The 24,856-nt window shown below is 50.7% G+C and overlaps 1 protein-coding gene across 2 annotated transcripts; it reads right to left on the bottom strand.

Annotated features, from left to right (window-relative positions):
- Positions 1 to 257: 257 nt before the first annotated feature.
- Positions 258 to 23,435, bottom strand: LOC144717813 (ras-related protein Rab-23-like). 2 transcript variants are annotated; one of them, XM_078593479.1, is made up of 8 exons: positions 23,075 to 23,435; positions 8,950 to 9,038; positions 7,776 to 8,057; positions 5,389 to 5,474; positions 3,242 to 3,398; positions 2,768 to 2,850; positions 1,615 to 1,704; positions 258 to 518 (listed from the first exon to the last, which is right to left on the bottom strand). In XM_078593479.1, exons 3-8 carry the CDS (start codon positions 7,928 to 7,930, stop codon positions 385 to 387), a joined length of 705 nt encoding a protein of 234 aa, XP_078449605.1. In that variant the 5' UTR covers positions 7,931 to 8,057; positions 8,950 to 9,038; positions 23,075 to 23,435; the 3' UTR covers positions 258 to 384. The 2 variants fall into 2 exon arrangements, with proteins under 2 accessions (XP_078449605.1, XP_078449604.1); XM_078593478.1 differs by lacking the exon at positions 8,950 to 9,038.
- Positions 23,436 to 24,856: the final 1,421 nt, after the last annotated feature.

Here is a 24,856-nt window from a genome sequence, read left to right as displayed (position 1 = left end):
GCGCACACACAGAGCGGCGCATGCACGGTCGCTGCGTCCATAGGTGGAGCGGGAAGCTCCAGGGCGAGGAGCACGGGTTGGGGGGGGAGCAAGGCAACGTTTTGCGACTCGACAACGAACATTAAAACCAAACCCTGTTTTGCTCAACCCATGATCTAGGAGCCGGTCCGGCACGAGCCCCGCTCTGGAAACGCCGGGATCACCGACGTCACCCCTTAGCATTTTCTAAGCGGTGAGGGTCGAGCGCGTGTGCTTGACTTTCTGTCACGTCTCCCGAGGACTCCTTGTCTACAGCGCCGCCTGCCGCTGCGAGAACGACGGCGTTAACGGGCGGCGCCTTGTGCCGCCTCCGCGCCTCCTCCCCGGGCGTGCCGGGCGCCATCGCTACAAGAGGCCGCAGCTGTTGAAGGGCACGCGGCTCTTCTTGGCGCGCTGCTTGTTGGGCCTCAGGCTCACGATGTCGCTCCCGTTGGCCGCGGGCAGCGTGGGGCTGCTGTCGCTCGCGGTGTTGAACACGGCTGTGGGGATAGAAACGACGGTCACTCGCCCCCGTCCGCCCAGCTCGCGATCGCTCTCGTGTCAGAGAGGCCAACAGCAGCGGTTGTTCTACGGGGGAGACGGGACCCTGCAATGGCAAAGTGGAATTGATCCCCCCCCCCACCACTAGATTAGAGCCACGAATAGGGCAATCTGAGGGCGTCGCGGTGGCGAGATGTTAACCTCCTCGCCTGGTATACATGAGGTCGTGGCTTCGATCTTGACCCTGACGCCTGTATATTTGGAGTTTGCATGCTCTCTCTCTCTCTCTCACTGTGGTTGTGTGTTTTTTCACTCCACATTTAGAAACATTCATTTCGAGAATTTGGCTGCTATAAATTTCGACGTGATAAGCCATCCCATTGAGCTATCATTTGGGGCCGGGTAGCTTCTGAAAAAGAGCTCAGTGGACATTACCTGGTTAAATAAAATAAAAAAAAAGTCGAACTCTACTAGCTTAATAGAACTGGACAAGAGAATAATTGTTGGTGGGAGGCAACTGTATGACGCAGCAGAACAGGTACACATGTGACGATTACTGAAGGAAGGATCGAGGTGAAAATGATGAAATGAGAGCGGAATGGAGTGCTTTTGGAAACGTGAATTTCATGATGGAAAGCAACATACCAAGGCAGTGCGAGAAGGTTTTCAATCAGTGAGACATGGATCAGAAACATGGACACTGAAACAGAAAATATGGCAAAAGCTGAAAAGTGTGCAAAGCACAGAAAGGTGGAACAAACGCAGTTCAAGACATCACACGGGTTAGTAAGTGAGGGAGCACATCGTTCGGTGGGACGAGGGCCGTGTGCAAGATTGGTGAGCAGCAAACGGGACGAACATCGCACACACGGAGCGCCGAGACGAGCGTCAGAGTGAGACGGATTATGGCTTGGCAAGACCACGAGGGGTGGCGACGGTGTGGTGAGGCAGTTGATTGCCTAAATTCAAGCCCAGGATATCAGTGGTGCCCGCTTAGCGCTATCCAAACACAGTTTGCCGAGCCACATGAGTGCCATGGCAACGGCTCGCTGCAGCGTTTGAGCAAATGGATAATCTGGACTGAAGATGACTCGCCTATTTTGCTGTTGGAGATTTGCTTCCGCGGCGCCTCTGTGGCACCCTGCTGCAGGCTCTGCAGATACTTCCTTGCCAGGTACTTAAACACTGTCTCACACAAACAAACAACAATTCAAAAGATCCAACTTTTAGCCGCATAGATTGTTGGGAGAAGTGCTGGCAGGGCACATGAGGTGGGTGGGTGTGGGCAGGGCCACGCCTGACCACCTTTGTCTCCTCAGCCCTGATGTCTAAATACCGCACCAGTCGCTCAATGTAGAATTTATTAACCCCTTCTCGTTCCGAGACGTCTGCAAGTTGCAGGGTGGGAGTGTCCCGCTCACCGCTGAATCTCGGAACGTGCAAGTAGCTCGACGTTCATTTTATTTAAAGAGGAGTAGCGCCGTTGCTTTTTTTAATACATTTTACTGTACTCACCGCAGAGAACCGTAGTGATACGATCACTCCATGATAGCCGGCGTCAAACTGTGCCACACGCCCTCCTTCATGGCCTTGTGGGAGGATCGCTACCGATAAAGTTATTTTATCTTTCCTTCTGGTTTCGAAAGGGAAAGGGTTAAATGAAGAATGTGGTGGCCACGTTCAGTTTACATCGGCCACGAATGTCGTGGATGGATAGGAATTGAACGCCATCAGCCTATACGACCGTGCGCACGTCTCACGACAGTGTGAATGATCAACCCAAATCTCAACTCCATTGGTGTTTTATGCAACCAATGGGAGCCCGATTGAGATGACCTCATTTGAAATGTGGACGTGTCGCCGTGTGCTTTCCTCCATTACGAGACGAAGGCTTCCCCACGTCGTTATCAGTCATGGGAGTTGTTTGACCATACTTCACCAAGCCGGCCAGTGTGGGTTGGTGAAGAAATGACCCAGGACCAGGTTCAGATATCACTCGCCACTGATGTTGGCCGTGGCCAGTAATCAAACTCAGGGCGTCGGGTTCGCAGCAAAATGCACGAACCACTGCTCCCCCCCGCTCCTCGCAGGCACAGGCATCGTCTCAAATTGACAATGAAAATAGTGAAACCAGAATGGAACAAGCTGCGTTGCTCTGTGCACCGATCCCTATGACACAGATATCAATGCGAGGGAAAACCTCATGGATAAACCTCCAAGTGCCCAGTGCCCTGTGCACAGAGCTCACCGTCGTTGATGTTGAGGTCCTCCTTGACGGACGCCCGGTAGAACCGCACCTTCATCTGCTTGGCCAAAGCCTCCGCCTCCTCACTATGAAGGGGCACGCGGCACGCAGCGTTAGCCAAGACCGCGGAACACCGGGGCTACGACTACACCCGGAGGTTAGTATCTTCCTGTGCTCTGCAGCGTGGCAGGCTTCACAATCGCGTCCAGCATGGAGTGTGCAAGATGGTGGCGGTGACAATTATGCTAACTTTGCGACGATGATGACATTGATGAAGACGATTATCACGATACCGTTAATCATGAAGAAGGCGCTGAAGGCGGTGGCGGTGACGACGGCGACGAGGATGAAGAAGACGAGGATGACAAGAATGCTGCTGATAACAACATTGTCGCTGATGATCGCGGTGACAATGAGAGGAGGGATAATGTCAGAGATGACGGCGACGATGAGCCGACGATGGTCCGGCGCTGACACCTGTTGACGACGGCGTTGTCGAGGAGGTCGATCTTGTTCTGCACGAGCACGATGGGCACGGCGCCCACCTCGCGCTCCACCTTGACCCTCCAGGAGAGCGCCGCCTCGAAGGAGGCGCGGTCCACCGTGGAGAAGACGAGCACGCACGCCTGCGCACCTACGCACACACAGAGACACGCACGCACACAGACACGCACGTACACAAACACATGCAGTCACGCACACAGACACGTGCAGTCACGCACGCACACAGACATGCACGCACACAGACACGTGCAGTCACGCACGCAGACACGTGCAGTCACGCAGACAAGCATACACACAGTCTCGCACGCAGGCAAACACGTACACACGCAGAGGATAGACATGCAGACGTAGAGAGAAAAGCAGGCAGGCAAATGGACAGGCAGGCAAATGGGCACACAGGCAGGTAGGCAGCACAGAAAAGAAGAGAAAGAGATCAATACACCGCTTGCTCCGTAGTTTAAAGACACTGGAATGCATCTCTGAAGACGAGGCTCAAAGGACGAAACTTAAAGTGCACGACGCAAAAGTGAAAGTGTCTCTTGACACTGGGGTAGTGCCGGTCTCCCCTTGCGGCCCTGAGCCGGCAGCAGACATCCCACCTTGCGCCAGCAAAGGGGGCGAACATTCGCTGTGGCTGAAAGCCAAGAGGCAGCACATTCCAGCGATCTCTCGTCAACATTTGGTCACGTGTTGTTGGGGCACGGGAGGCAGTGGGGCAGCTGCTCCCCACAAACAGCCACCTGCTGTGCCCCACAATATCCTTCCCCTCGGCTGCTCAACCAGGGCCCCCAAGGGCCCCCGTGTGTAGGGACAAGCTGACATCAGGGCAGGGATCGGCAGACCAAAATGGCTCAAGAAGAGCCATTTTTTTTTCTTCCGAATTCCACACAACAACTCAATATTTCAAGAGCCGCAATGCACGTGAATATGTCTGTACATTACATTACATCACAAAGCAGGCCGTAAAGAGCTGCATGCGGCTCCAGAGCTCCCCTCCACCCCCCTAATGCAGAGGGGGTCCCCTAGGATAAAAAGTTTCAGTTTCAGTTCATTTAGTTTCAGTTTATTTGGTATAGCCCTGTGAGCCATTCGGCTCTTGTATCGGGTGCAACCGCAAAAAAAAAAATTAACAAGAAAACATCTTAAAGTGACTATGCGCAAACAGAAAAATCCAGGAAAAAACTGCAAAGTCTTCCAGAAAGAGCACCGTACACCAAAGACTGTGCTCTGAGAAGTACCGTTGTTATGGGCAGCCAATGAATGCAAGTCATTATTTTTTTTTATCATATGTCCTTTTCTCTTGAAGGTGAAAGTCGACTGGGTAACGAGGCATTCATCGGGACTGTGTGCGTTCAGATAAAGCTGCAGGTGCTGCGACCCCGTTTCCCATCGGCGGGCTGTGCAGGCTCGGCATGTCGGGTCACGTTAATGTGTAGGGTGATGTATTAGCTTCTCAAACAGAACCAGAGATCTGTAAATCTTTAAACCGCCTCCTGCACTCCCAGACAGTTTTTCTTTTTCAATTATTTTCTTAATGCCAAACGAAAAAGTGAGCTGGTTTGCATACTTGTGTGGCTTCGAGGCGTGCCCAAAGACACAGCATTAGCAGACTACGGTTACTTTGCTAAGAGGCTCCGGTGTGGTGTAGAATGAGTAGAGACAATTCTTGAAATCCCGAGACTTTAACTAATTCTGACATTTGATTTTGCATCATGTCGTGAGACGAAAGAGATTTCCATTCGATACTGTAGCAGGGAGAAGTGCACCACCTTGTGTCAGAGAGCAGCCCTGGGAGGTTATGTCACAGAACGAAGTCTGGCCGAGTCTCGTGAACCATTCTCCCAAGGGAGATTTTTGGCCAACTCCAAGAATGAGTGTTTGGCTTCACGTGGGAGCAAACCTGGAGAACCCGGACAAAACCCACCACTCGTAAGAGGGGGTGACACTCACTACTGCCTGTCACCTCGCAGCCTCGAGCCTACAACACGTGGAAAGCTGTCGAAGCACTAACCAGATTCAAACCTGCTGGGCTTGCGATATTCGTCGAGATCGGCGCGTTCACAGTGCTTTGGCGCTGTGAATTAGTTCGCCCCCACAGCAGAGCCGCAGCAGCGCCTCACCTCTGTAGTAGGCCTTTGTGATGGCGTCAAACTCCTCCTGCCCAGCAGTGTCCCACAGCATCAACCTCACGTCCTGCCCCTTCATCCTGCGCAGCAGCAACAGGAGCAGCAGAATCAGACAAGTAAGCAGCAGAATCAGCAGCAACAGCAAAAGCAACAGCTGAATCGGCAGCATCAGCAGCAGCAGAATCGGCAACAGCAGCAGAATCAGCAGCAACAGCAGGAGACTGTTGGGCATGCGATGACGGGGAGGCCGGGCGAGTGCTGCGCGCTCCGTCTGGCTCAAGCTGTGCCGGTCGCCGCAGAGACGGCTAGAGAACGCCGCTGCCTGTTACCAGCGCTGCCCTCTCCCCGAGAAGTTCCACAGAGATCCCCCCCCCCCAAGGGAGAGCCCTGTGAGTCGATGGTGGATGGAACCCGAAAACGAATCGGCTCTTGCAGATAAAGAAAATTCAACACAGTCATCAGAAAACAGACATAAGAGACGTTTCAGGGAATGGCCCTTCTTAATGTGCTACGAAAAAGGGCCATTGCCCAAAACGTCACCAATTATATATCCAGTGCTACTGTTGAATGTGCTGAGTTGTCTGTTTATTTCTTATTTGTGCCTGTGCACCCACTGCCAATGCGGTATCCCCAAATACTGTTCAATTTGGTGGATACAGGGTTCACGCTGTATGGTCCGAGCTGTCCGATAAGAACAGAATGCAAAGCGCTGGAGTAATAATAATAATAGTTAATGTTATTTTCAAATAAAATGAAGAATAAACACCTTCACAGCTGCTTTGATTCGGAAACCATTGGTCACCAATGAACTGGTGCCGCAGTGCCGAAATCTTATCTCCCTCGCCTGGTATGCAGGTCGTGGGTTCGATTCCAACCCTGATACCTGGAGTCTGCATGTTCTCCCAATGGTCGTGTGGATTCTCCTCCGAGTCCTCCGGTTTTTTCCTACCGCATTTAGAATCAACACGTGTTGCTACACATTTCCACATGATAAGCCACTAAGTTGAGCTATCGTTTGTGGCCAAGTAGCGTCTGAAAGAGAGCTATAGTGCTCAGTGGGCCTTACCTAATAAAATAAAATAAATAGTTGAATAGCTAATAGTTAAATTGCCGAAGCCAAACTCAGAAGTGTATTTATGATCCTTGGGATTAAGTGAAAATACCCCAAGACTCAGAGCCAAACCGAAACAACTGAGAATCCAAGTAGGAAAAACACACGGAGCAATCTCTCTTGGCCAACTCGTTTTATTGCGACTCTTGCTGTTAGGGCTCAATGCAAACGATCGTTGAGTGCGCATCAGGAAGGAGGAGCTTGGTCAGGCACTGACGATAAATCACGTTTAAATAAATCAGTCCCTGCCTGGGCCTCGCTCCAACCCCTTGCTGTGACTCTACGCAACTACGGCCCATTCAGTGCAGCAGGTGCAGATTAGAATAATAATTATCTAAACAATGGCTTTCAATAGAAATCGAAAAACACAATAGGCGTTATTAAAGCACAGCCTCCAGGCATACAAGACCAGGGCTGTGATCTTTGAACAAACTCTGAAAATGCATTAACTACGGGGTTCACGGTGTTCCAACACCCTCATATCACATGCTGTTCTTTAGCACATGCAGGCACGAAACGCATTACCTGCTGTCGCCGTGCTAACTGGCGTGCCTCGGCTGTGCGGCACGGGCTATCGGCACCAATACACGCGTACTCATGTCTCACGATTCCATCAGCGTGTGTCAGTGCTGCAGGGATATTTCCCTTAGGGATTCACCCCACACAGAATTTCAAATTTCAGAAACTAACAGATTTTTGTTGTTGCTTTATTGAAAGTTGCTGGCACGAGCTCAGGGCCTACCGTGGACCTTATCAGCGTCAGCGACGCAGACGTGAAAGTGGAGAGCGATTGTCGCAAGACTTAAAGTGACTGTGAGTTTGACTCTGGTGGGGAAGACGAGGGGAGGGGGGAGAGAGTCCCAGAGTTCAGCGGTGGCTGCGGGGGGGGGTTTGCCTGAATCGCGGTGAGGCAAAGCGTGGCGTGCGGCAAGGAAGTACAATTTTCACGCTGATATGACAAACGGGCAGACTAACGCGAGACATTTTAGAAAAGTATTGACCGGCAGAAGGAGGTAAAAATGTCAGCAAATATGTGGATTTGATTCTCTGTGGCTTTTGGTGAGATAAGGAGAAACTGTTCAATATGCAGAGTATGTGGTTGAGATAGGGAGGCTATGCATAATATAGGGGATGAGATGCAGAGTATGTGACCGACTAGGGAGGCAGAGAGGGAGGCTTTGGTGGAAACTAAATTGTCACATATCAGAGCAATGAGCCATCACCACTGAGGCACTCTCTGGGTTTCCCCAGCGCTGCCAGAGGCACTTACTGAATGAGCCTCTCGAGGAAGTCCACCCCGATGGTTTTCTTGTACTCGGAGGTGAAGACGCCCTTGCAGTAGCGCTGGATCATGCTGGACTTCCCCACGCCGCCGTTCCCCACCACCACTACCTTTATAGCCACTTCAATGTCCTCTTCCATCATGGCTCCGGCGGCCCCACGCCTGGCGCCCACCACACCGCCTCCCGTGGACGAGTGGCGCTCGCACACCGGCGCCCTGGCTGCCCCCGCAGAGGCGTAGGAGGAGGAGGAGAGGGTGCGGATGCGGCGTCTGTGGTGAACGACGCAGAGAGGCAGACAGGTGAGTCACGCGTGCAGTCACCCCACACATCAGTAGCCCCACATACCTGCCATTGGTTTGCATTAATTCTGTATGGTAGGGATTGGTGGAAACGAAGACAAACAGGCAGACAGACAACCGGAGAGACAGATAAACAGACTGATAGGCAGATCGAAAGACAAATGGAAAGACAGGCAGGAAAGCAGAGGAGCAAATAGACAGGGAGATAGCAATGCTATCCAAGCGAAATTGAAAGGACTGCTGGGCGGCTAGGCCACACACCCACCAGATGCCATGTGTGTGCGCACACACACACAGAAAAGGATCTCCTGGCAAACCTAATGGACCATAATAACAAGCGCTGTTAGTGAGCACCTGTGAAGGCCCGCATCCCGCAGGAACAGGTGGTGTCGCAAGTACCACATCCGGCCACCATTGTCTGCAATCCGGCATTGTTCGCAACGTACTTAAGGTTTCGTTGACCGAGGGAAGGTTCAACACAGTTTCAGTTGCAGCTTGTAACTGATTTGCAAGCATTGGCAAGAATTGAACCCAAGTTACGGGGGCGTAGTGCAGCGCAGAGACCATTGCAACATCATTCCCTAGACACGCGCAAGCACACGCGCGCGCGCGCGCGCACCCACACGCACGCACACAAAAAACCCAACAACCAGGAATCACCACTAAGTGGTGGGGACATCACCATGGCTCCTGTGTCAGGATTGATTCGGTCTCCATGTACACACGTATGCTCACGTCAGACTAATACAGTCACGCATCTGAAGAGGCTTCCTTAAAATAACGCTGGTATTCTCAAAAACACATGGCAACGTTCTGACATGGCAAGTAAGACATGGGAGATTGATAGCCCCGAATTACAGACCTATCTGTACGGATTGCTTTGAGTGGCCGCTCCTCTTATTTGTGGGTTTCCTCCGACGCACGAAGAGGAGTCTTGAGACTGAAGATTGCCTGGGTAAATTACATATTAGCTCAGAGGTCACATCATGGTTTTATCAAAGCACTGAGACATCAAACACTGGCATCTTTTGCAGTGCGGTAACACTCACAACTAAGAAAGCCTGGGTTCGATTCTCGACTACGGTGACTTTTCGTGTGGAGTTTGTGTCTTCTCCCTCTGTTCTGCATGGGTTTCCTCCGGATTCTCCAGTTTCCTCAAATAGCCCAAACAAATACACGCACAGTGCAACCGGTATTTGACAAATAAACCAGCGCCGCAAATTACTCAATGGGGATTTTGCACAGCAACATCGTTCCCATCACTGGGAAAACTTGGTAGGACCCTCATGACAAAAGGTCCTCGATTCTCAGTGGTACTTTCCTTGGTAAACAAGCATAATAATAATAATATGTACAATAAATCTGGCTTTCAGCCACCAATGAATACACTTTGTTCTCAAATCTGGTGAATGTATGGTCTCAGCCTGGTGTCCAATGACGACTGCCACCATAGATAATGTACTGACACAATTTGGCTTATTCCAACTGAATATTACACGTACAGATTTTTTCAGTTTCATTTCCAAAAGACCGACATGCTTTGAAGGGCGTAAGGGTGCGCCATCACCTAGCCACCACCTAGCGTAGATAAGAGGCCGATTGAAGCGACATCAAAAGTGACCACGACGTCATCTTCTGCGGCCGATCGCCGACCAAGAGGCTATGCCAGTCAGCTCAACGCGAACTCCGAAAAAATAAGCTGCCGAGATGAGATGTCATCACGTCTCACGGCATTTCGTAACATCTGTGATCGGTGTGGGGATGGGAAAGAAAGCAAAGCAAGTATCTGATACTGTTTGCACGGTGTAAATACACTAGAGTCTCGATTAATCCGCGTGAGTTTTATACAATTTGCGGATTAACCGCGCACCTGATATTTTGACATAAATTAATAACTCGTGGATTTTCCCTTAAGCCCAAATTAATAATCTAAAAACAGTTACACATTGTTATTCTTGGAAATATGTATTACAAGTCACATGCTTAAACCGAACAAATATGTGCTCCAGTTAATCAGAAATCCACGGAATCATCTCTACAGTACAGTAGTTGCAATATCTTTACAACAGTGGGCAGCGTTTGATTGATGTTGATTGGCGTGGCTCTGCTATCATCCACTTAGTGTGCCGAGCCTTCTGTGCGGGGGCAGGAAAGTGTTATCACTGAGCACGCTAGTGATGAAAACCTCAATTTCCTAGGCTCAAACATAATGTATATCTATATTAGTGGTTTTTAGCAGATCCAAGGAAAATTTATATTTTTGGATTATCCGCGGCCGTCCTCCCCGTCATTAGCGCAAATAATCGAGTCTACTATACTGGTATTTAACGTACAGTGCTTTGTCAATTTCCTTGGTGGATGACGGCCTCCACCCTGCCGTGTCAGTCGTGAGTACTGTTTGACCATACTTCACCATGCTGATCAGTGTGGGGTGGTGAAAGAGTCCAGGTCTGGTTTCGATATAACTTGCCACTAATGTTAGCCATGGCCAGACAATTAGCTCAGCTCACGGATACCGTTGTTTGGGTTGAATCGCGTTAATGTAAGTGTGTCGTACAGCCACCTCCACCCGACAGCCAATTTTGAAGGTTGTCACGTAAACGGAACATGCCAATTAGTTACTACTTCAGCACACCAGTGTGTGTGTTGGAGAGCAAACTCACAACATTTACAATTTGAGCATGACGTTTCGATGGCGCTTACAACTAGCATCATTGGGCGATTGGTAAAAGTGTGGAGGTGGGTGTAGAACACATTGACATTTATGAAATCCTACCAAAAGAAACGTTGTCATGACTAACATCAGTTCACGAACGCGTTACAAATCAGCTGAGTTCATAGCATACCTGTTGTCAACCCAATACGGCTTACCTATACAGTAGAACCTCGGAGATCGAACGCACCAGAACTCGAACAAATCGATGTTCGAACGATATTTCCGAACATTTTTTGTCCCGGAAACCGAACGAAATTCGGAGGTCGAACGGGCAATCGCGACTTGAAAGAACCTGTACGGCTGAGATGCGTATGGCCAGCGTGCATGACGCTTGCCCAGACAAAGGGGACTCCCCTTCCAAACAATAACACCACCACCTCCTCCTCACCACCTTCCACTCAAGCCATCAACTCTCCTTACTACAGGTAAAGTGGAGTTCAATGTTCATTTATTTAATTTATTCCATATATTTATTCATTTATTCCATTTATTGATTGTGTTTCTTGTTTTTTTTTATATGATTTTATGAGGAGATATGTGTAGAGGTGATATGTATGGGATCGTATGAGAAACTAGCACAGTGGGCGGGGCTTCGTGAGCACACGGGAGGGTGCTCGCAACGACGTCCGCACAGGGCCCACCCCAGCGGGGAGGGGTTCAAGATATAAGGGGATGAGCCGGAGGGCTCGGGGCAGAATGTGTTGGTAACTCTTGAAGATTGAAGACTGCCTAGTGAGAGCCCTGGTCTCCCCTGGGACGCCGCCCTTGTAAGGGCCGCGCAGGACCGAGCCAGCGGCGGGGCCCCGTGAATCAGAGCTAGGACTCTGGGACTCCGGGTGCCGTAGCCCGACTCACCAGTGTCGGGCCAGACAGCCTCCCCTAGCCCAGAGATTGGAGGATTAAGAGGCAGGTCAGGGTAGATAGCCGTGTGTCCCCAGCTATCCGGGTGAGGGGGCCGTTACCCCCTCCAGTATTACGTGTCCCCTGTGCTTATTGTAAATAAACGTCAGTGTGCCTCAACCCCGGGTGTCGATCTGTATTCGACGGTACTACATCTGGCGTCAGAAGTAAAAACAACAACGAACATGGACACGCGCCGAACAGCTCGGGCCGGGGTGCATGAGGCGGAGGACACCGCGGGAAGTGCGGTACCAGAGACGGCTGATGGGGGCAACGAGCAGCCGGGACCGAATGCACCATTACCGGGGCATCGGGAGGAAGGGGAGTCGCTGTCCGACGGACTTCGGCTGGCGCACGCGAGATTGGCGGAGCTGCTGTACGCTGCTGCCGCCACACTCGAGACCATCACTCGGCTTCCCGCCATTTCTACCGACGGCACTTTTGAAAGTCCCGCCATCGCCGCTGCAGCTGCCGAGGGCGTGGCCAACCTCAGCCTGGGGTCCGACATCGGCTCCGCTGGGGCTGCCGCGTCACCACCTTCGGACGAAGCGTCACTACCTGCGCGACAGGCGATTACATCTGTCGTTCGGGCTGACGCTCAGCCGAGTTGCGGGGACAGCAAAGTGCGGGCCTCCACGGCGGTCGCTGCGCTACACCAAAGGCTGCCCCCGCTGAAGGAGTTTGTGGCTGAGGACGGCGACTGGGGGGGATTCCAGCAGCGCTTCCTCGCACATCAAGAGATGGCGGGGTGGTCAGACGCCGAAGCCCTCTGCGCGCTACCGGCGCTCCTTGACGGCGACGCCCTCGCCGCTCTTACGTCCGCACCGAGGGACAAGCGCTCTACTCTTCAGATGGCGCTGCAATTGCTGGCTGGGGTCTACGGACCTTCGGCGGAGTGTAGGCAGCGATTCTACGATCGCCAGCGGGGTGCGAAGGAGTCGCCCCTCGCCTACCGTACGAGCCTTCTGGCGCTCGCAAAGACGGCCTTCTCTCGTATGGATGACCAAGGCGTGGACGCCATGGTCACCGAGAAGATCCTTCTGCTGGTGGACGACCTGGACGTCGCTATCGTCGCGCAGGAGGACGCAGAGATGGGTTCCCTCCAAGCGGCACGGCTCCTCCACGCTAACCTCCTGTCGCAGCGAAGGAAGGCCAGCAGGGCAGCGGCCGGGCGTACGGTGGCTGCCATCACCCCACCGACGGAGGAGGTCTACGCCGCCGACTTCCGACAGCAGCAGCGGATGGGAGTACGGGCAGACCGGGATGGGTCGGCCCGCTCCGACCGCACGTCTTCACCACCTGCGCTCCCGCGCTGCTATAACTGCGGCATCCGGGGCCACGTCGCCTCGGGGTGCCGCTCCCCTCGACAGCGGGGGACGACGCCTCGCCGGGACGCCGGCCCTCCTCCTCCTCCTCCCGCAGGGGATGCTGAGGGTCTTGCGACGTCAGCAACAGACTCACTCGGTGATGAACACCTGCCGGCCGACGACCTGCCGGCCGACGACCTGCCGGCCGGGCCTGTCCCGTGTGACGGGCCTGCGGCGAGGACGCGCGCAAAAATGCGCAAACTCTTGTGAAAAAAAAGAAGAAAAAATTTTTTTTTGCATCTTTTGTGGGTTCTCTTTCCGGTGTACATTCGCATGTTGTGCTCACGGTGTGGGGCGTCCGTGCTGTGTTCCCGGCACGTTGCACGTTGCGTTGTACGATTGTTGGGTGTGTTCTGTGTGTTCTGTGTGTTCTGTGTGTTCTGTGTGTGCTGGGGGGGTTCCAGGAAGAGAAACACGTGTATATACGCTCGTCCTACGGATTTCGTATTTATTCAGGGGGGGTTCGTCGGGTTACTTTTCCTTCCTGTTGTTCTTCTCGTTGCGTTATTGTTAAAGAAAAAAAAGAAAGATAAAATAATGAGGCACATGCTGGGGCGGATGGAGATGGTTTAAACTTTTATTGTCAATGTTGCAGCCGGGACGGCTGCGAGCTGTACAGGGGGGGGTGATGTAGGGGTCTTACGGAGGAGATATGTGTAGAGGTGATATGTATGGGATCGTATGAGAAACTAGCACAGTGGGCGGGGCTTCGTGAGCACACGGGAGGGTGCTCGCAACGACGTCCGCACAGGGCCCACCCCAGCGGGGAGGGGTTCAAGATATAAGGGGATGAGCCGGAGGGCTCGGGGCAGAATGTGTTGGTAACTCTTGAAGATTGAAGACTGCCTAGTGAGAGCCCTGGTCTCCCCTGGGACGCCGCCCTTGTAAGGGCCGCGCAGGACCGAGCCAGCGGCGGGGCCCCGTGAATCAGAGCTAGGACTCTGGGACTCCGGGTGCCGTAGCCCGACTCACCAGTGTCGGGCCAGACAGCCTCCCCTAGCCCAGAGATTGGAGGATTAAGAGGCAGGTCAGGGTAGATAGCCGTGTGTCCCCAGCTATCCGGGTGAGGGGGCCGTTACCCCCTCCAGTATTACGTGTCCCCTGTGCTTATTGTAAATAAACGTCAGTGTGCCTCAACCCCGGGTGTCGATCTGTATTCGACGGTACTACACATGTAATTACTGTAAAATTCATGTAAAAATGCTGTATAATGAGAGATTTCTTGTATCTGGAACCAATTAATGTCATTTACATTAATTATTATGGGGAAAATTAATTCGGTGTTCAAACAAATCGGTGTTCAAACAAATCGGTGTTCGAATGGCCTTCTGGAACGAATTAAGTTCGATCTCTGGGGTACCACTGTATTCTTGTACAGGGAAATTGAGTTTTCAGGCCCATACGACGTACAGCCGTTTCAATACGGGCAAAAAAAAATGTCTATATGTTTGTGTTTCTCCCTTGTGATGGGACTTTGTGGGATGAACGTTGAGATGTATAAGGGCACGGAGTGACCAATAAGGTCTGAATTGGTCTGTAATAAGGTAGGCACTGAGAAGGGGTTGACAGGTTTGTCATAGTGCAGGGTACCGATTAAAGCATCACCACTCCCCCACTCTGCTAATGTCATCTGGAGCAGCAACAGAGAAGGAGAGATCTCCTACTGAGCAACGATCAAATGGGGGAAATTTGACGGGAGGCCTTGGTTGCTGAAACGGAGGGCATTGGGAGAGCAGTGGAGTGTGGATGAGAGAGCCCCCCCCCCCCACTGTGGTGAAACGACGGTGTCAAATCCCAGTGCCCCGTTGTCTGGGTCACTTGGTCCTCCCTCTCTGAAGTCCCTCTCCGATAACATCGCAGAGCCACGCACGGAATGTCTCGCCGCCGGATTATGAAAGCGCTGTGCCCTGCAGCAACGTCCTGTGCCGGCCACCAGCCACGGTCATTTGTTTATGAATGCACGCTTAGAGGGGGCGCATTCATGTTATTGCAATTAAAACGTTTGTTTACTTTTTCGCACGTATTCATTGCATGAATGCAATCTGTGTCAGTTACAGATTTGATGTGTATATATGTCATAACTGGGTCACTATGCATGAGTTAAACTATAGACACACCCTTGAAAACGATCTGTTCCATCAAGGCGTATTCCAGATTAAATATTTTAAATACGCAAACAAAAACAAATACAATTCTGGAACCAGTTCCACATTCACTAATTGTTTGTGGGGGAGGGAGCCAGAGTGGCTGAAGAAGGCCCATGCATACAAAGGAACAATACTCAAAAGTCCACACGGACAGGTTAGCAGCCTACTTGCTGTACTGACATCTAGTGGCCACCTCGTAGACCAGCATATGGATGTCGCATCTGCATGAACCACCAACTGCGTCTCCTAAGCACCAGGTTTTGCAGGCGTTTGCCACCACCTGCAGCAATGATAACTCGCAATCACTCCTCTCCTGTGTCTTTTCACGTTGAACCGAGTATCGCTCGGCGCAATGTCCGACGTTAAGTTCCACGTGCAGCACAACCGCGAAAGCTTGCGCAGTGGTAATAATAATGTAGTGAGTTCAACTGAGTCGCAGACGTACACTTGGAGGCAACACATTTAACACACGGGGAAACTGCCCCTTAACAGAAAGACCTATGGTGGTGACCACCAGGCTAACTACACTAATTACGACGTAACTAGCTACTACGGGCCGGGACCAACAGCTTGGGTCCAGGTCCACGTGTTGGAGGCTCGGTAGAACGTAGGACGTAGACGAAGGTTTCTTCAGGATGAACAACAACGCCGGTTCCTCTGGGGGGACCTGGCTTATATTCTCTGCTGCGTGGCCGGCTCCGCCCTTGGCCACGACCACCTTCCAGAATCCTCGAGCAGGATCTGGATCCCGACCACGTGACCACCCCTAGCCCCCACTTGGGGCCCCTTTGTAGACTTAATTAGTCACGTGTCCTCTCGGGTCAACCAGAGTGCCATGTCCTTTAGTAACCCCATTCCTACGCCGGCACTCCCACACCCTATCCTGTGGTGTTGGCAGTGCACGCCAAGCGTGATGCCATCTCGCGCTATCAATCAGCACTCACCGAGCCCCTCTAGGGCCGGTACTACACCCACACCAAAGTGGTATCCGCGATGTCGTTACACCGCACGCCGTGCCTCTCTAGGGCCGGCACTACACAGTGACATTCCGCGATGTCACTACAATGATAACTGTTTACTCGAAGTGTATGCCACCACGCCCAGCACTGAACATCATTGTGTAAATGGTGGTAGTTAATGGAGGCATCGTTGCATTGTGAGTGTCATGGTCGATATTTACCATAGCCTTACAGTGGAGTTGAGAGCCACCCCTTTGCTAACGAACACGGACTTGATGAATACCAATGTCATTTTAATCTTCCTAGAGTTACTCTCGTCAGACCCAATGTACATTCACAACGATAATCTGAAGAAGGATTTTACTTTAAGGGTCCACTCCCAGCTGTTTAATGAAGCAAATCGGTGCAATGTTGAAGGTGACCAGTCGTCGTCATCTGGTGAGGCTGTAAAGAATGCTGCGCAGGAATTTGAGAATGCGGGAACTCGGAGCCCAACAGTGTGAAACCCATACCTAGCCGTGGTGGTCTTGCAGCGCAGTACATGCAGTCCCCTTGAATTGCAATTCCTTTGAATTTTGGAATGAGTCGTTGTACCATGACGTGCCATGTGAGCCGAAAGCCACCCCTTTTAGTAAAACGACACCTGCAAATCGATCACACCCAGGTCGCAGCGTAACCAGCGCGACGTCTCTCAAAGAAACAAACAACCGCGCACGCACGCGCACACAGAGCCCACCCACGCACGCACAGTGTCAGCACATGACAGCGTAGGCGATGTGTGCATGCACATCATTACACTCGCATACACGCACAGGCGTACACGTGGTGGTCCCACGTGCCAAGGCACAAGGCAGCAAAAAAGCAACCGGCATTTGCCATTGATCTGCGGTGACATCGCTACGGTGCTTGTGCCAGGCTAGGTGCATTGTCGGCCACGTGAAGAGTCGAAGGCTTTCTGGAAGGTCGCGTGACAAGCCCAAGTTTTATGGATTAAGTGAGTGACTGAGATTGCTGCCAGATCCACCATTCGTGCTCCACACTGTTCCACCCAGCTGTGCTTGAGCTGCCTGGCAGCTCAAGCGTTGTTGTGAGAGTCGCTCATTCACCCTCATTTATTGCTTAAGAGTGCGGCGAAGCTCACTGATGGGACTGTGCCCAGATCTTGCAAGGATATGCGAGCTCCTCACACAATCCAACCTGGTCAAACTCAGGATGAGGATTGTAGACAGGCCAGCCTGTACGTTTCAAGCCGGCGCAGGTTTTCCTGTAAATGGGTCCATATAAGAAAAAAGAAAAGTTCGTGGCCGAGAAGACCCAGAGCTTCGCGTGGAGCGAGAGGCCAGGAGGCGGCTTCCACAAAGCATCACGCAGCTGATGGAAAGATAATGCCGCTCCGCTCAACTGCTTTAGTGAGACCTCCGCTGCCAAATCAGAGCTGGTCGTGAGCTCACTGCCCAAGTATGGGGACCATAGATCACACCCCCCCCCCCGACACACACAAATATTACATGCATACGTGCACGCAAGCACACATGCCCAGCGGTGTGCATGCATGAGTGGGCCTGCACCCACAGCACTCATCCGCGACTTAATCGGTCCAAGCGTGATTCCCACCCCCAGGTCAAAGCCCACATTTGTTTTAGCGACAAGAATGAAAAACATGAAAATAGGAAACGAGCTCTTTGTGCAGGCTGCCCTACAGCAGAAAGGAACCCCCCCCTCCTCTGCAGCGGACATGCAGGGGATTCTAATGAACACTACTGTGCATCACACACACACACGCGTGCGTACGGACCAGGCAGTCTCTATAGACACAGCCGCGATAGTCACATTTATTACGGACGCATCCGCTACACACATTCGCTGTATAGGTCTGGTATTCAGTGGGATTCATATCCGGTGAAATGGGTGCTCACACAGTGTGCCCATCACGTCACAGTGGCTACAAGACAAAGATCCCCCGTGTAGCCTTAACAGATTCTAGATTTTAAGTTTTCGTGACTGCAAGGATTCATACTCTTTGTTTTTTTCGGTAAAGTCACGTAGGTAAAAATTTTAAATCAATGAAAACAACAAAATTAAATCACGACACGTCGTGATTTAATTTAGTTGTTTTAATTTAGTTGTTTTCATTTATTTAAGTTTTTTACCTACGTGACTTTACCGAAAAAACCAAAGAGTATGAATCCTTAACAGATTGTTGGGGAAAGTGCTGTTAGCGAGCACCTATGAAGGCTTGCACAGCACATGAGAGGGTGGGTGACCAACACCGCACCCAGCCGCCTTTGTCTCCCTTGCGGAGATGTTTACACATCACACAGGTACTCAGTTGATGCTGACTTGACCTTGGGGAGGCCCAGGACCAGTTCAGATCATCGTCACCGGTGATGGCGATGAGTCGAACTCAGATGGCCGGGTTCATAGCGCAGCGCGTTAATTGCTACACTCATACTCTTTGGTTCTTTCGGTGAAGTCACGTAGATATCATTTATTTTGTTTTACATCTACGTGACTTTGCTGAAAGAACCAAAGAGTATGGATCCCTGCAGTCACGAAAACTTCAAATCTAGATTGAATCGCTACACTACCGCTCCCAAATTGACGACAGTAACTTAGACAGTCACTGTCAACACAGAGCATGTGGTGATATTACAGAGCATGCCGTAGTGATAATGCATCACACGCCATTCCACTGTCGTGATGTACGAGCAGTTGGGCTGGCAGGCACTGCTGTGTGTAACAGCTATAGGCTGGCTACGTACGGCGCAAAGAAAGTGCCTCGATGTCAGGCTTCGATCAATGAGTAGAGCACACAGGTCTTGCTGTGGCCATTATGGGGCCGTCCATAAATGACGTCACGCACCTGGGGGGGGGGTCAGACATTTGTGACGATGTGTGACGAGGGGGGGGGGGGGAGAAATGTGACGTTACATCAAAATGCGCAACTTTAAATCAACTTAGAATTGTTATAACAACACTAATTGTTATAACAACACTCCTACGACATCAGAGTGCAGCGCCACATTAAATAGGCACTACAATGACAATAGTTTAAAGCGATTTGAAGCATGTTTTATTTTCAAAATGGAAATATGATTTTGGGGGGGGGGGCAGAGCTTTGTGACGTCATATTTGAGGGGGGGTCTGACTTTTTGTGACGCTGTGTGACGAGGGGGGGAGGTCAAAAATCGTCCATAATCCGCGTGACGTCATTTATAGACGGCCCCTATTCAGATGGCATTTGTCTGTCGACTTGTCTGTCTGGTTAGCCGTCTGTCCGTCTGTTTTTAGCTGTCTGACCTTGTACTTCGTTATTGGCGTGTTTTGTCTCTCTTTAGTCGATGACTTGTCACGATTCAGGGTCATGATACGATTCAAGAATTGAATCTTGTTTATCACTGTTACTGATGCAGCTGCAGAGGTTGGACAAACCCATCGCATGCAATGTATGTGTGCGATTTGAAAAAAATATCCTGATAATTGTATGTTTTGTTCACCCAAGAAAGCTTCACCGAGTCTCATGACCTTTTCAGGAGGGTCCTGCCAAGTTTCCGTAGGACGGGGGTCGATTATTGTTGTGCACATTCCAATACCGTACATTTGCAGGTAATTTCTAAATTTGGAACGTCACGATGACCTCCTCTTGCAAATGCCGTAATGGGATCTTTAACGTTCACTGTGAAGCAAAACGGTGCGTACTTTTACGGTTACCACACCCACAGTATTTACCAGGGCAGCCACTGGGTTAGAACCGAACGCGCATCTTTGTAACCGGCGATGAACGCACTACCGCTAGACCGTGTCACTGCCCAAAACTGATTAATTTATCCTTACACACGTGATTCAATGCAGGTAGCATGAGCTTAAGAATCAATACTAATTGACCAATCGATGCCTCGTTGCAGCTCCATTTCGCATGTCCATCCGTCAATGTTCCACTCTGTCTGCCTATCTGTCTGCCTGTCCGTTGATTTGTCTTTCTGTTGATCTCTCCACGTGTCCAGTTGTCTGCCTGGCTATCTGTCTATCTATCTGTACTGCGTGATATAAATAGGTGGGAAGGTTGGATGTCTCTCGGTGCCTGGTTGTTTGACTCGAGGGCTGGATCACCAACTGAATTGTACACCACAGACATAATATACACACACCCGCAACAGTGTATTATGTGTCTGTGTGTGTGTATATACACTAATCGTATAACAATATACTTATACTGTACTGTGGTGTCCTAGTAACTCACACAGCACACACAATACCATATGTAATATATTCATTCCAAATCTACCATATACTGACAGTGTGTATGCATCAGTCAAAACTCGGTCTGTAGTAATAATAATGTTTATTTTAAACTCGATTCGAAGCTTTCGTGACTGCAGGAATTACTTTTTGGTTCTTTCGGTAAAGTAACGTAGAAAATAAAATAATAATAGAATACGACGTTTCGATTGCAACACAAGCAACCATCACTAGGTAAGAATGTGTTGCATTGCATTACACTTCCTAATTTTACTAAATTTGCTTTCTCAAACTTCCGATTTTCTTGCTCTAAATATTGCCGTGCTGGTTTGTTTAGAGTCCATTGTCTCTCCTCCGGCCACTATGGTCCGGAATTCCACACAACTCTCTCATTGTCCTCTGCCCCCCCACTCTCTCTATGCCCCAACCCCTCCCCCCTCTATTTAAGGCCTCGACACAGTGGCGCTGTCTTTCTGTTTGTCATTCTATGGAGGAGCGTGGACAGCCACGTGGGATGTTGGCTGTTGTGTTGGCCGGCTCTCTGTGTTGTGTTGTATTGTGTTTCTAAGTTTACTATGTTTTTATTCTCCTTCATTTTTACCTGATGTTGTTTTGCTTGTGTTGCAATCGAAACGTCGTATTCTATTATTTTATTTTCTACGTGACTTTACCGAAAGAACCAAAGAGTGATGTTGATTTTATAAAAGCCCCTTTCATAACGAAATCTCAAAGCGCTGTACAAAAAAAAACTGCACTCCCAAGTATCAATAAATTCCAAATGAAATCCAATAAAATAATAACTGCACTCACAATACAGTACAGATGAAATGAATAACTACGTTAGAAGTTAATAATATTGTTTTTTGTTGTAACTTGATGACCCGCTCCCTACTGAACATCTGTGAAAAAGAGCTTCATAGCTTATCAGATTCCTTCTCCAGTATAACGATTCTGATACAATTACAGTACAGTTTGGGTAAAATCCAATAAAACTACGTTCAGGAAATGCCAATGAATGAAAATAGGTTTTCACACTGGATTTAAAAGTGCTGACAGAGTCACAATTGCTGATGTGGGAGGGCATAGCGGCATTCCACAGTCTAGGTCCAAGCCCTGTGAATTCTGTACTCCAGGTAGTGGTGAATGCAGTGCCTCGGGATCAGGTGACAACATTTATGGGAGGATCAGGTGTGGCAGTCGCAGACTCCAGGATTCAGTTTTTCGACTCGTCTACTCGACCAGAATATTCCGTTTGATCACCACGTGCAAAATATAGTCAAGTCCTGAAATTTTCACATCAGGGCTCTATGACACATTCGACCACTATTGAGTCTTGACATAACCAACACAGTGGCGTGGAGCATAGTATCGACAAGGCTCGGTTATTGCAACTCACTACTCCACAGGACATCTGGCAAACCAGTGTACGGGTGGTACTGCAAGATCTGACCATATCAGTCCAGTGCTCGCCGAGCTGCGTTGGCTTCAGGTTATTGAACAAATACGTTGTTATAAGATCGCACTTATTACACACAAAGTGTTTGCCAAAAATAAAATAAAAATACCTTGCTGATCTTATCAAGGAGCATGAACCATCACGCAAACTCCGGTCATCCTCGCAGCGGCTTTTGGCTAACCATCAAACAAAGACGGCCGCCACATCGCGCGCTTTCAGATGCGCTTCTGCGGCCGTCTGTAACGTTCTTCTTTCTGATATTAGGAAGCCACTGTAGTTATGCACTTTTAAATGTAGATTTAAACATAATTTCTTTAGAATTGCTTTTTATTTTTAGTTTGTTGTCCTTTCCCCGAACCAATAAGGTTTGAATCGGTATGTAATAAGGGAGGCACACTCATAAGGGGTTGCTAGGTGTGCGTTCTGTACAGCATACACATGGTTCTGTATATAACGTGCATGCGAACAGTTACATATGACATACACAACGTGTGTGTCAGTGTGTAGCCGTCTGTGTACAGCGGGCTGTAAAGTATTGACTAGAATATGAACAGTTTTGTACAGCACGGGCACTCTTATCCGTGTGTGCCCGTCTGGTTGTGTGTCTATGGTAAGAGTGTTCTATGCACATGAACAGTTGTGTGTAGACCACGTGGTGTGTGTGTGTGTGTCTATGGTAAGAGTGTTCGATACACATGAACAGATGTGTGTAGCCCACGCGGTGTGTGTATGTGTCTGGTTGTGTGTGTCTATGTTAAGAGTGTTCGATACACATGAACAGTTGTGTGTAGCCCACGCGGTGTGTGTGTGTGTCTGGTTGTGTGTGTGTCTATGGTAAGAGTGTTCGATACACATGAACAGTTGTGTGTAGACCACGTGGTGTGTGTGTGTCTGGTTGTGTGTGTATATGTCTATGGTGCGTGTGTGTCTATGGTGCGTGTGTGTCTATGGTGCGTGTGTGTCTATGGTGTGTGTGTGTCTATGGTGTGTGTGTGTCTATGGTGTGTGTGTGTCTGGTTGTGTGTGTCTATGGTGTGTGTGTGTGTGGTTGTGTGTGTGTCTATGGTGTGTGTGTGTCTGGTTGTGTGTGTGTCTATGGTGTGTGTGTGTCTGGTTGTGTGTGTCTGGATGTGTGTGTGTCTATGGTGGTGTGTGTCTGGTTGTGTGTGTGTCTATGGTGTGTGTGTCCGCGTGTGTTCTCACTCGATGGATGCAGACAAGAGGCACACCGACTCTCAGCCGCACACCGCTCTCACGCAGCGGCCCCGGCAGCAGTCGCCTTTGGCTGCCTCCGGTCCGTCTCTCTCCCCCCTCTCCGTGTCTGTGGCCGCTCCGTGCGAGATGCTGCAATTCCGTGGTGGTGGTGGTGACTGGTGATGCTGATGCTGCTGCAGGCGATGGCTACTGTGGGTGGCGGGGTGGTGGCGTCGTTCGTGGGGGGGGGGGTTGTTTTTACATCAACAGGGAAGACGAGAGGAAGACGCGAGGATGAGTCGTGCGTACGTGCGTCTGTGTGGAAATGGTGCGGGACGCGTGAGTGAGAGAGGGAGGTAGGAGGGAGAGGGAGGGAGATGAGAGGAGAGGGAGGGGGGAGGGAGAGGAGGGGGATGGAAAGGAGGGGGAGGGGGGAGGTAGGAGGGAGATGAGAGGGAGGGGGAGGGAGAGAAGAGAGAGGGAGGAGGGAGAAAAAAAGAGAGAAGAAAGAGAGGGGGGGGAGTGAGAGGAGAGGAAACAGGGTGAACATCGACATAGAGTAGGGAGAGAGGGGGGAGAGAGAGAGGGGGGAGAGAGAGGGGGGGGGGTAAGAAGGAGTAGAGCAGAGCGTGAAATATTTCGTGAAATCTTTCATTTAAATGGGGGGGGGGGGGCACGTAAAGCAAAGCATTGAAAAAAATGAAAAGATGAACGAAGCAAAGTGCCGACTACACCGAGCATCTTCTTGTTTCCTCTGAGCGTAAAAAAGAGAGGAGAGGAGAGGGAGGGGAGAGAGGAGAGGACCTCAGCTGGAGCATCGTCCACGGCACCGTCACCACCAACGCTTCCCTGGCGCGCTTCACCGACACGTCCCCGGAGTGCCGGTTCTGCGGTAAAGTGGAGACGGTGGCGCACCAATACGTGGAGTGCAAGAGCCTGGACTCGCTGTTCAAGGTCCTGAGAAACAGCCTCCTAAGGTTCAGCCTCCACTTCTCCCCGACGGTCCTCATCGTTGGATACCCGAAGGGCGACGGATCCCAACATCTTCAGGGGCTGGTCAACGTGCTCGTCGGCTACGCCAAGCTCGCCATATCAGGGCGAGGAAGGTGGCCCTGGAGGGGAACCGTCCGGCCAGCAGCCTAGGCATCTTCTGCGCTCTGGTCGGAGCCAGGGTGTGGCTGACCCACGCCGTGCCGGCCTTCAAGGAGCAGTGGGCACTGGAGGAGGCCGTGTGCTCGGTGCCAGAAGACGGGGAGCTCTGCATGCAGATATGAGCTACCGTCGGAGGCCGTAGGACTGCGAGAAGGGCGGGGTGCAGATGCAGCACTTGTCGTAGTAAAAAAAATGACATAGAAAACAGGGGGAACATAGACATAGAGTAGGAAGAGAGGGGGTGTAGAGAGAGAGGGGGGGTAGAGAGAGGGGGTATAGAGAGGGGGGGGGGGATAGAGAGGGGGGGGGGGTAGGTTTGCAGGTGTGTGCGTGCGTCAGGTTAGCCTGGTTGAAAAGGGTGTCGGTCAAGTAAAACGGTGCTTTGATAGTCACGCTGATTTCAGTTTGTGTCCGGTGAACCTTTTTAGCTTAACGTGTTGGTAAACTTTAAGCATTTTAGAGCTTGGAAACTGCCCTCTTGTATTTTCATGTATATTTGTATATGAGAAGCACGATTGAGGACATGTGCAGCGGAGTTTCAATTCACTTCTAGTCAACGTCTCTCCCCACGTCATGCACGTCGTGGGGGTGGGGGGGGGTTATTTGACTATTTGCTACGCTGGCCAGTGTTGGTTAGCG

The sequence above is a fragment of the Lampetra planeri genome, chromosome 4, assembly GCF_965212315.1.
Source record: "Lampetra planeri chromosome 4, kcLamPlan1.2.h2, whole genome shotgun sequence".
In the NCBI taxonomy this organism is placed as follows: Eukaryota; Metazoa; Chordata; class Hyperoartia; order Petromyzontiformes; family Petromyzontidae; genus Lampetra; species Lampetra planeri.
Note: the sequence above shows the minus strand (reverse complement) of the source record. Positions and strands in the feature narration are given on the sequence as shown.